This window comes from Jaculus jaculus, chromosome 2 (assembly GCF_020740685.1).
Source record: "Jaculus jaculus isolate mJacJac1 chromosome 2, mJacJac1.mat.Y.cur, whole genome shotgun sequence".
Taxonomy (NCBI): Eukaryota; Metazoa; Chordata; class Mammalia; order Rodentia; family Dipodidae; genus Jaculus; species Jaculus jaculus.
Genome location: NC_059103.1, coordinates 143,073,662 through 143,084,990, shown reverse-complemented (window position 1 = coordinate 143,084,990; position 11,329 = coordinate 143,073,662). Strand labels below are relative to the sequence as shown.

At 40.1% G+C, this 11,329-nt stretch overlaps 1 protein-coding gene across 2 annotated transcripts in view; it reads right to left on the bottom strand.

Moving 5' to 3' along the window:
* Positions 1 to 3,226: 3,226 nt before the first annotated feature.
* Positions 3,227 to 11,329, bottom strand: part of Kcnb2 (potassium voltage-gated channel subfamily B member 2) — a 425,449-nt gene continuing 417,346 nt past the window's right edge. For both annotated transcript variants that reach the window (XM_045142575.1, XM_004653288.2), the window contains exon 3: positions 3,227 to 5,616. In XM_045142575.1, the coding sequence (XP_044998510.1) occupies positions 3,460 to 5,616 (2,157 nt within the window). In that variant the 3' untranslated portion in view covers positions 3,227 to 3,459. The remainder of the gene's footprint in view (positions 5,617 to 11,329) is intronic.

Sequence of the window (11,329 nt, the reverse complement as noted above, 5' to 3'; positions counted from 1 at the left end):
TTGCTTCAAAGCAGCTGCTGTCTCAGTCAGGGAACTTCTGGCAAAAATGTGTAGAGACTACATAAGTCAATTTCAGGGACCCAGTATGTATATCATTCTTATGTATGTGGACCTGCCTGAGACATGCATTGGTTTCTCCATTGCTTCCTTTCCCCCCCTTTTTTCTTTCTCTGGTGTCGGGGATTGAATCCAGGGCCTCTTGTATATTAAATAAGCACTCTGCTTCTGAGCCATATCCCAGAACTCAGTGCACATATTTCTATGTTCTTATCATTAGTCTCAATCTTTGGAATTGAACAATTTTGCAATAATTTGCACTGGTTTGGAAGAGAGCCAGAAGAACCAGTTTAGCCATTACTGGGTCTGTGTTATTTTGAGGCCATTAAAATAGTCATTCTCATTGACATTTATCCCTGGTCACTGAGCTAGCTAATAGAGAATGAGCTTACTCATCAGCAGAAACTTCCAAGAGCCCATTCAGGCATTCCTTCTCAAACTTGGGATGCATCTTCCAGAGGGTTCAAAAGAGGTATTTGAAGTCATAAGAGACTAAGTTTTACTAGTAGATGAGCAATATATAAAACATCCATTAAAATAGTGAAACAGATATATCATGGAATAAAATGCAGCATTGACATGAATTTTTACTGTAAAATAAGACTTCAAAAGAACTCTGTGCTTGGTAGGTATATTTCCAGATCTTTCCAGTAAATGTGTTCATTCTCTGGGTTTGGTGCAGTTCATTGGAAAGGCTTAGGAGGTGCTATATGGGTGCATACTGGGATCCTTTATTCCCGAGCTACCTCCTTGTGAAATACCAAAGTCCAAGTCAGAGTTTTTTTTTTTTTTCTTTTAAATAGAAGAATTTTCTTTTCACTTTTTTTTCTCCTAGATGAAAACTTTTCACCCAGAGGAATTAAGGAGAGTTGAAGAGTATGATTTCTATGGGTTATTTTTGATAATTCTTTAAGATGTAGAAACAAAACAAACAAAAATATCCTCTAAACAAACCCTTAGAATGAAAGGGAAAGAGTTTTTAGAGAAAATGTTTCCAGGGAAACAGAGATTCTTAGACTGAGCAAGGGTCCTGATATTCAGCATTCTAGAGCAGGGTTCTCAGTAGAAGGCCTAATACACACACAAAAAGTGGAATATTAGTCAGATGTCAGGGCAATAAGTCCACTAATGTAGCCAGATGAATTAAAAAAAATAGATTCATCAGTAAGTGACATTAGAAAATAACTGCTTCATGAAGCTATGTAAAGATAATGATTTTCATAACTTATTTGCTATCCATATATCAAGTATATATGTACCTGTTTGACTTTGGAAAACTATATATAGAAAATTCAAATACTCTAGATTTACAAAATATGGATCAACGTTTAGCCTTAGACACTAAAATAAGAATGAGTAATATGAATATTGATGACTAATGATTATAAACTCTTTAAGGTTATGTTCTGAAACAAACATGGTAACATTAATAAATACTAAGCACAGTGGAAAAATTGTTTTAAATTCAAACAGAAAGACTGTTTGAATTGTAGCTAAGATCAACACTTAGTATCTTATCTGAGATTTAATGACCAGATTAGGTTAATAAAGAAATGGTAAAGCCTTAAGTTATGTTCTAAATTTTGGGGCTATTTTTTCTACATACGTTTTTATTTAAAATATAGAATACAAAAGTACTTATTTAAGATAAAAAAAATAGAATAAAGTTTTGATTTTTCAAAACAATACATTATGCTCTTAATTTGTCTCAGTACTTTTCCTATTTCCCTGGATTGTATACACAGAGGTACAACATGTATTTCACTGAGGTAAAACCTGAACATCCCTGGGAGACTAAGAAATCATTTATTTGAAATCTTAAGGGAGCTTAGAAATAATTTTTGTTTGGACAAAACTGAGTTCAAAAGGGGGTCTACAGGTTTGTCCAGGATCACGTATTTGGGAGCTGCTCATCTGCAAGCAAAGACTTTGGATTCACACTTCGGGGCTTCTAGAGCTGACTGCACCAATAGGATAACCTCCAGCCAGTGCCTCGGTTCCTGGCAATTGTAGTGCTCTTGGTAGAAAATGCAGGAAGTGACTTTCAACAAGGATAGTTCTTACTAGTTCCTGGAGGGAATGGGATTGTAAACTTAAGAAGGTATTTCTAGTTGCTATATGTGTTGTACTGTCATGGATGGCTTGGGCAGAATTCACATTCTGTAAAAAGAACAACTTCCTTCTAGAAATGACACTCTTTTCCCATACATCCCATGTTAAGAAACATGGAGTGAGTGACCAGTTCCCAGGTATGGGTCTTAGTAACTCATCTTGGAACCAGCACATTTATGGTAGAGTGACAGTCCCATTTACATGGTTCTGTTTTTTTAGTTTGTTAAAAATCACTTTCTGGAATTTCCATTTTGGCACATCTACATCCTTCCTGCTACATTTTACTTATTTGTAGGTGAATACTAGAGGAAAACATAGTCATAGTCAATAACCAAAGTACATTTTTAAAAGAGAAGTTATTGCCAAATGTGTAGTGCCAATTGTTTTAAAAGCTTTTTATATGATTGTGTATGTGTGTGTGTGTATATAATCATACAAAAAGCTTTATATATATAAATATTCAGGTTTATAACAATGAATTTTTGTGATGGGCTGTGACCTGATATATAATTTATTTCCAAAATTTCAAGCTTAAATTTCAAATGTTGTGATATCTGGTCATTGAATCTTAATATAGTTCCATGATTTATGAATAACATCACAAATGCAACAACTAATCAAAAATTAAAAAGAAAATGGTACCTTATGAATTTTGTCACAAATAAATAAAAATACTGTATTCCTTTAACAAATATTCTTATTAGAACTTTATGACACAAAGAAATATACACAAGATGGTTTAAGAAGAGGTTGCAATTTTGCAACAGGAAGTCTGTACAGCTCCTCCAGGCAGTTGCTGTGAAGGAAATACCTGTGTCTCAGAAACTTGTTTCCATGTGTTCTTGACATTTTTGCATCCAGGCCCCATTATTTACAAAGTTATGCATTTTGCAAGCTCAAAGCACCTTACTCGTCTTCATAATTATGAATGCATGCAATGACATTTTATCCTTTCATGTGCAATTTCTAAAACTCATTGCAACATAAAAGTTAGAACTTGAAAATCTGCCTATAATTTGAAATGAAAGGATCAAAAATGTCAGACATTGCAGAGTACTGGTTCCTAATAGAGCTCTCTTTATTCGTTCACTGTCCATCAGTTGGTTTTGTTTGTTACAAAATGCAGTCTTGAATCTTTATTTAAACAGTACTTAACTAAACTGTTCATGCCATGCAAAAATAACATTTTATGCATTTTGGGGGGAGGGGCTTCCCATAGTTAAATTCATAGGCATTATTAATCGCATTTTTAAGAAACATGTTTTTTTTTTTTATTGCTTTTGTAACTAGTCACATGCTGGTTTCACGTGTAGGACAGTGACTTGTGTCTCCTGGGTTGGAATGAATTTCTGGGGCAAACAAGTGGTTTTCCATCTTGCACCCTTCTTGAGTATTGTCCTTTTTTATTTCACCCACAGCCTGGAAAATGTCTTGCCTACAGTTGTGGCCTGTGTTCTGGGGAGAGGAGGAGCCCTCACAACCCTCTTCTCTTACAGGGTCTCTGGCCTCGCTGGGCTTGTCTGCTAAGCAGTTTGGGCTGGAGTCAGCTTGCTTGTCGGTTCCTGCCCGATGGAGGTCCAGGAAGTCTTCATCCTCACCAGTATCTATCTCAGTGAAGCTCCTCCTCTCTCTGGAAGAGAAAGGAAACAGTTTCTGCTTGGGAAACCGAGGGGATGGTCCTTTGGAAAGTCCCTGACAGTGTGTTGAAACTTCAGTGCCCAGAAAGGGTTTATCTCCCCCTGGGAGGGTTTCTTCCAAGAGGATGGTACTGATGTGCTGTGAGGTGGTGAGTGAAAAATCAGCTGTGGTAACTGGCAGTGGCCGGGCTGTGCTGGGTGGGGTCTGGGGTGCACTGCCTCTGTTTTCCTGAAAGTTCACTTTGAGGGATCTGGACTTTAGGGGGTTGCTCCCTTTCAGTGAACTCTTAGGGCTGTCAGTGGCATTGTCAGATTGCAAAGGACCGTGTAGCCCACACTGCGAACTCCCGGCATTGAGGTTCACAGTCATCTCCATGGTGGTAGAGTCTAGTGTGACCTCCCTGGCAGCAGGCCCCTTTTCTCTATTTAGTGTTAGAAATGGAGGGACCCTGGCCCTAGTGTGTTCTTCTGTCCCTGGAAGGTCGCTGGGGAATTTCATCTGCAGGTGAGATGCCGAGGGTGGTGGCAGGGGCGATCTCTCGGTCTCTGTGAAGTCGGTGGCACAGCTGGTGAAGCTGTCGATGCTGGAGGTGCTTTTCATGTCCACAACAACCTCCGTCTGCACCACAGCCAGCTGCTCCTGTGGGAAGACTACCTCTTCCATTTCTATCTCTTCCTCATACGCAGATGGCCTCTCGGGCTGTTCTTGGCAGTCCGGGTTTGGGTGGGAATGAGGCTGCGTCTTGGTGATTTCATTGTACAGCATCTCCAGTTTCTGAGCACTCAGATGCTGTGGGCTGGAGGAAGAAGTGTTGTTCAGCTGCTCGTGGGAGTCTTTTTGGCTAACCTCCTGGTACTTATTCTCATAAGACTTGTTGGAGCTTGTTTCCGACAGAGCCTTCCTGGCCCACTTCCACCGGCTTGGAGACAGGTGATTGTCATCAGTGGAGTCCTTGGTGTTGGCTGACTCTCCAGCCTTTTCGACAGCCACATCGATCAGTTCCATACTTCGGGCAAAGGCGTCTTTTAAGTTCATGGAAACAATGCTTCCGTTCCTTTTTGCCCGCTCAAGAGCCTCTCTCCTTTTAATTGCCTTCTCCTGGCGTTTCTGCTCCTTGTAAAACTCAGAAAAATTGTTCACAATGATTGGGATGGGAAGGGCAATAACCAGAACTCCAGCAATACAGCAGAGACCTCCCACAATTTTCCCTAACAGTGTTTTAGGGTAAATGTCACCATAGCCCACAGTGGTCATGGTGATGGTAGCCCACCAGAATGATGCAGGGATACTAGTGAACTTAGTAGCATCTTCATCCTTCTCAGCAAAAAATACCAAGCTGGAAAATATCATTATTCCCATGGCCAGAAACAGTATCAACAAGCCTAATTCGTTGTAGCTCCTTCTGAGGGTGAAGCCTAGAGATTGCAGGCCGGTGGAGTGCCTGGCGAGCTTCAGGATCCTGAGGATGCGCATGATTCGGAAGATCTGGACGACTCGCCTCACGTTCTGGAACTGAAGCACGCTCTTGTTGGACTCGGTGAGGAAAATGGTGACATAGTATGGTAAGATGGCCAGCAGGTCAATGACGTTCAGTGGGCCTTTAAAGAACTTCCACTTATTTGGTGAGGACAGGAACCTTAAAAGGTACTCCATGGTAAACCAAGCTATGCACACAGCCTCCACATGCGCTAATTGGGGGTTGTCGCTGGGTTGCCCGAATTCATCATTTTCCTGCAGCTCCGGAAGGGTGTTGAGAGACAGAGCAATGGTGGAAAGTACGATGAACAGGATAGACACGATGGCCAAGATCTGGAAAAGAGAAGGAAGTCCAAGTTAGCTAATCCTTGGTTGCTCAGGCAACCATTCATGGACCAGTGCTTTTTGAAATGAAACAGAATGCTCCATGTCATTCCAGGAGGGTTTTAAGAAGGTAATGTTACCACCTAGTGCTCCCTAAGGAATACAGATACATTAGCACTCTACCAGCTCCTTTCACTTACCAGTCTCCTGCACAGTTAGATTCCAGGGCTTAAACAATTTGACAAAAATTGAATACCTCTCCTCGCCCATTGTTGTGAGACACATTTGTGTGGGTTACAATCATTTAGATGAGGGCTACATGCAGCTGTCATAGCCTTTTGGGGAGTAATCATCTCTTTTCTCTTGGCTATCTGGAATTTTTCTCTCTTAACCATCCAATTTGTTTTTGTTTAAGTGGCTTCATTATCTTATATGCTATATAAGCTAGGCAGAATGTCTTTGAAATTTTATTCTACAGCTAAGCACACAAATGCAGACCATAGATGTGGAGAGAAGATGGCACCCAGTATAGCAGTGTGCCTTCTAAGAACGCAAATACTTCTCAGGTGGTCAGCACTGACTTGAGAAGCAAATCAGGATAGCCTTTGTCCTAGGATGTGTGGACTTCTGGCCAGCATCACACAGGGAAGAAGATCGTGAGCTAACTTCATTCAAGCAAGGTAGCTTTTATAACAGAGTTTGAAGAATGGCCATTAGGTCTCAGTGCAGAAAGACATCCTTGGCATAGGAAAGAGCAATGCCAGGACAGGCTTGGAAGGAAAGCAGGTATTAGAATGAAGTAAGAAGAGGATCCAGCAGTCTCAACTCTGACCATGGCAGGACACATACTATGTGAACTTGGGTAAATGATTTAACTTCTCTGTGTCTCAGTTTATAAATTTGTCAAATAAGGGCAATGGTCATAGCTATTTCCTGGTTGCTATAAAGATTACGCAATATGTAGACATTAATAAATAAATGAGAGACACTGTTAAGGCTGAACTGATGCAGAACTTAGAACTGGGAGACAAAGGAGAAGAATGGGCAGGTGTAAACTCATATCTGATATAAACAGCCTAAGAAGGGATTTCCTTACCCTAATTCAGTGTTCTATGATTAAAGTTTGAGGGCAAAGTAAGGAGGTACTCCTTCTCTGAGTTAAGACTGCTGTGGATTTGGAGCACATGGTTCTTGCTGGAGTAGGAAGCATTCTTTGTCTGGGTTGGATCTGGTTTGGTTTTATCTGACACTTGTGTGTGACCTTGGTAGGTGTTACTGGTTTGGGGCATTAGGGACTCAGCATCTAATTAGCATTTCAAAGGCCACAGCTCAGTACTTATTAGACTGTGAATACATTAGTTTATTTCAGCACTTCTGAGTTCTTTCTCCTGCCCTCTCTTTAATTCTGTAAGGGTTTATCCTATTTTCCTTCCTCATAGGCTTCCTTTATAACTTTCACTGTTTTTCTTCCTCTTCTCCATGCTCCTACCTTTTAGCGTACTGCTATAAAGAAAACAATAGCAAAATGCATTTCATATAAACTTTTAAATTTTATTTTATTTTTGGTTTTTCAAGGTAGGGTCACTCTAGCCCAGGCTGATCTGGAACTCATTGTGTAGTCTCAGGGTGGTCTTGAACTCATGGCAATTCTTCTACCTCTGACTCACAAGTGTTGGGATTAAAGGCATGAGCCACAACACCTGGCTCATACAAACTTTTCTAAACCAATGAACCATCTCCCTAGCTCAGCATAATGCATTTCAGAATATATTGTAGATATTCTATCTATCTGTCAATTTTCCATCTATCTATCTATCTATCTATCTATCTATCTATCTATCTATCTATCTATCATCTATCTATCTATCTATCATCTATCTACCATCTATCTGTATGGCTTTATTAGTGGGATTTTGTATTTTTTTCTTAAAATTAGGTTAAGTATTTATTCTTGAGTGTACTTAAGAATTTTCTTTTAAAAAAGTGGGCCAGTGAATCACAATACAAAAGGGTTGTCTTTATCTATGTTAAGAAATTGTGAAGGCTGAAGTTAGAAACTCCCTTTATGATAATCCTGGGAGTAATAGATTCAGCTGGTTTATTTAAGGCAAGTTAGGGATGTTTACCTCCAGTCTCTTCCCTCAGAGGCCAATGAATGGCAGGACAATGCCTGTGCTATCCTGCCACTGTAGCATTCTTAGGAGTTACCAGTCAGACCCCACACCCTCAGGCTCCACATAAGATTGGCCTGTGCATTTCTTAGGAGGTCACACTGTTGCTAATACACCTTTGAGGATTCTTACTTTTTGAGACAGGGTCTCAGTACTTAGCAGAAGTTGGCTATGTAGCCCAAGATGGACTCCAACTCCTGATCGCCCTGCATAGTGCCTTTGTCTCCTGAGTCATGTAAGTATGAGCTACCACACAAAGCTCTGATAATTTTAATACTGAGATTCTGGTGTTTTTTTTTTTTTTTGTACTGATAACACATACTCTACATTTTCCACATCTCATCCATCCCTTTGTCCATTTAGGGTGCATTTTATTGATGCTTAGCACTAAATGTGAAAGGAGAAAAGCATAAATTCAGGTTTGTTCATCCTGTCATTTTTCTTCTTGTTTTTCTCTGGTGTGAGGAATAAAACATAGGGCCTCACAAATGCTAGGTACCTGTTCTACCACCGAGTCAATCCCATGGTCCTGTCATCTAACCTTTAGAGAAAGAATAGTAGGTCTTCAATTTACTATGACTTTATAGAGTCAGACTTATAGACCATTTTATTTCTTCAGCTAATTTGGGAGGAACCCTGACAAATTATTATAGTATTGCAGTCTATTTGAGTTGATTACAAGTTAATAAATATGACTATAACATTTGGAAATTTAACATGCATGCAAAATAACCAAGGGTACATTATTTTTCAAAAAACTTTTTAAAATGACAGCTTCTATAAATAATATACCATGGTCACAATCCCCTCCCACTACTCTTTCTTTTCTCCCTACCAAATACCCCTCCAATGAATCCTTTTGTCTTTCCAACTAGTCTTTCCTCTTTTTTTTTTTTTCTTGAGGTAGGATCTCACTCTAGCTCATTTTGACCTAGAACTGATTCTGTATTTCCAGGCTGGCCTCTACCACACAGCAATCCTCCTACCTCTGCCTCTCCAGTGCTGAGATTAAAGGAGAGTGCCACCTCATCCCACACCTGACCACTTTTCTATTTTGATGCCAACATTTTTCTCCCTCCTATTATGCAGGTCTTGTGTAGGTAGCATTAGCCACTATGAGGTTATGAATATCAAGGCCACGTTGTGTCTAGAAGACAGTATTTTAAGTGCTCCTCCCCCTTCCTTTGGTTTGGTTCTTATGTTCTTTCTGCCACCTCTTCCACAAGGTCCAAGGGCACATTCTTTTTTTAAAAAAAAAATTTTGTTCATTTTTATTTATTTAAGAGTGACAGAGAGAGAGAAAATGGGCACGCTAGGGCCTCCAGCCACTCCAAACGAACTCCAGGTGCGTGTGCCCCCTTGTGCATCTGGCTAATGTGGGTCCTGGGGAATTGAACCTCAAACCGTGGTCCTTAGGCTTCACAGGCAAGCACTTAACCGCTAAGCCATCTCTCCAGCCCCACATTCTTTTTTAAATGAATTAATTTCCCTCCCTCCCTCTCTCTCTCTCTCTCACTCAGAAAAAGGGAGAGAGAGAGACAGAGACAGAGACAGAGAATGCATGCTATAGTTGTCTGCCTCTGCAAACAATTTCAGACACATGTGCCCTTTTGTGTGTCTGGATTTACATGGGCACTGGGGAATCAAACCTGGGCTGGCAAGCTTTTTAAATAAGAGCCCTTAGCTGCTGCACTATCTTTCCAGCCCAAGGCTATTTTCTTGAAGAAAAGAAATTATTGAAGAAAAAACACCAACATCCCAGCATATAGCAACCCCACATTCACACTGAGAAGACCAGAATGTAGTCAAATGCTGTATTATTTTCTCTCATGTTGCAATTCAATCTGTCAGAATCTATTTGCTCTCAGTTTAGAGGAAAAGCTTATTTTAACTATCTTGTGCAGCTTGGCGGTTTCCCAGGAAGGCAGCACTTTATGTTAGACAAATTTTTAGACAAATTATTCGGTATATGCCAAAGTTGATATGTGGAGCAATAAACCAAATGGACATTCTTACTGGAGATGATTATTTATTTATTTATTTATTTATTTATTTATTTATTTATTTGAGAGCGACAGACACAGAGAGAAAGACAGATAGAGGGAGAGAGAATGGGCGCGCCAGGGCTTCCAGCCTCTGCAAACGAACTCCAGACGCGTGCGCCCCCTTGTGCATCTGGCTAGCGTGGGGCCTGGGGAACCGAGCCTCGAACCAGGGTCCTTAGGCTTCACAGGCAAGTGCTTAACCGCTAAGCCATCTCTCCAGCCCAAGATGATTTTAATATAATACATGTGAGCTTTCGTTCTGAGCTGCAGGATTAATATCTACATATAAGTATTTTCATTAGTACAGCAAATCCTTGTGGTAGTTAGGTGCTGCTTTGCTTATCATAACTAGGCTCAAGGACATGACAGACACCTCCAACAATTGGCCTTCAGAGCTGGCAGGAGTCAAACTGTTTCAGCTTTGGCAAATAGATTTATGTTTGTACATGGCAAAGGACATAGAATCCAAACAACCATGTGACGTTGGTTCAGCCTCCTTGGAGATTTTGATGAGGTCATTGCCAAAGTCTCTTTACCTTTAACATTTAGTGGTTCTGTTAAGTTTAACATTTCTTTTTTCTTAATTCCAGTCATGACTTTAAACCAAAACAAAGACTAGTGACCTTGACATTTTGGTTGTGACTAGACACAATTAAATTTTGTTGCTTAAAAAAATTAAAGGGAAAGCTCTGAAAATTATGCACTATATATGTTCCAAGCATTTGTTACTTGGAATAGACATTCTTTCTGGACAAACATTTTCCCTCTTGACTCACCAGAGTGATTACTTCAGTTCTTCACTTGGCCACAGACATTTACAGGGTATCATGGAGTTAGGCACAGGGATCCCTATACTTCCATTATTAGGCACTCAAACTTGGCTACATTAGTTGCTGTCAGAGGATGTAAGGCAGCATAAAACTTGCCTTAAATGGACCAACTTGTTAATCATTTGTAAATAATTGCTGTCTTGTGGTAGAAAGAAACACAGGGCAAAAATTTATTTTAAAAAGGCTCTCTGTTGGGCATAGAGACAAATCAATGCTATTCAGTGCTTTCTTCTCAAAGTGAGGTGCACTGAGGAGCTTTGCCTCACTTACCTCAGGACCTTTGCCCATCCAACTGGATCATGAAGAAAAACAATACTCTGAAAAAATAAAGCATAGGGGCTCTCTTTTCCAGCCCCTCCTTTCTTTTCACAGCATATCATAAGGGGATTGAAAATGGGTTCAGTGCTCTTAATTACTATATTCACTCCTTCTTTGTGTTCCTAGTGGGACATAGTCTGTGGTTTAAAAGTTGATCAGCAATGAAACAACAGGAAGAACCATAAGGGTAAGAATTTTCAGGATAGGACTAAGTTCTTAATGTTGACAGGAAAGAAAAAGGGCTGTGATGATCATACTTAGAAGCAAGAATCATTTTCTACTTTCAGTATAGGGGATACAACATGTTAGCATGTCTGAGATTATCAAGCAAACGCCAACCCACTTATTGAAGGGAGGA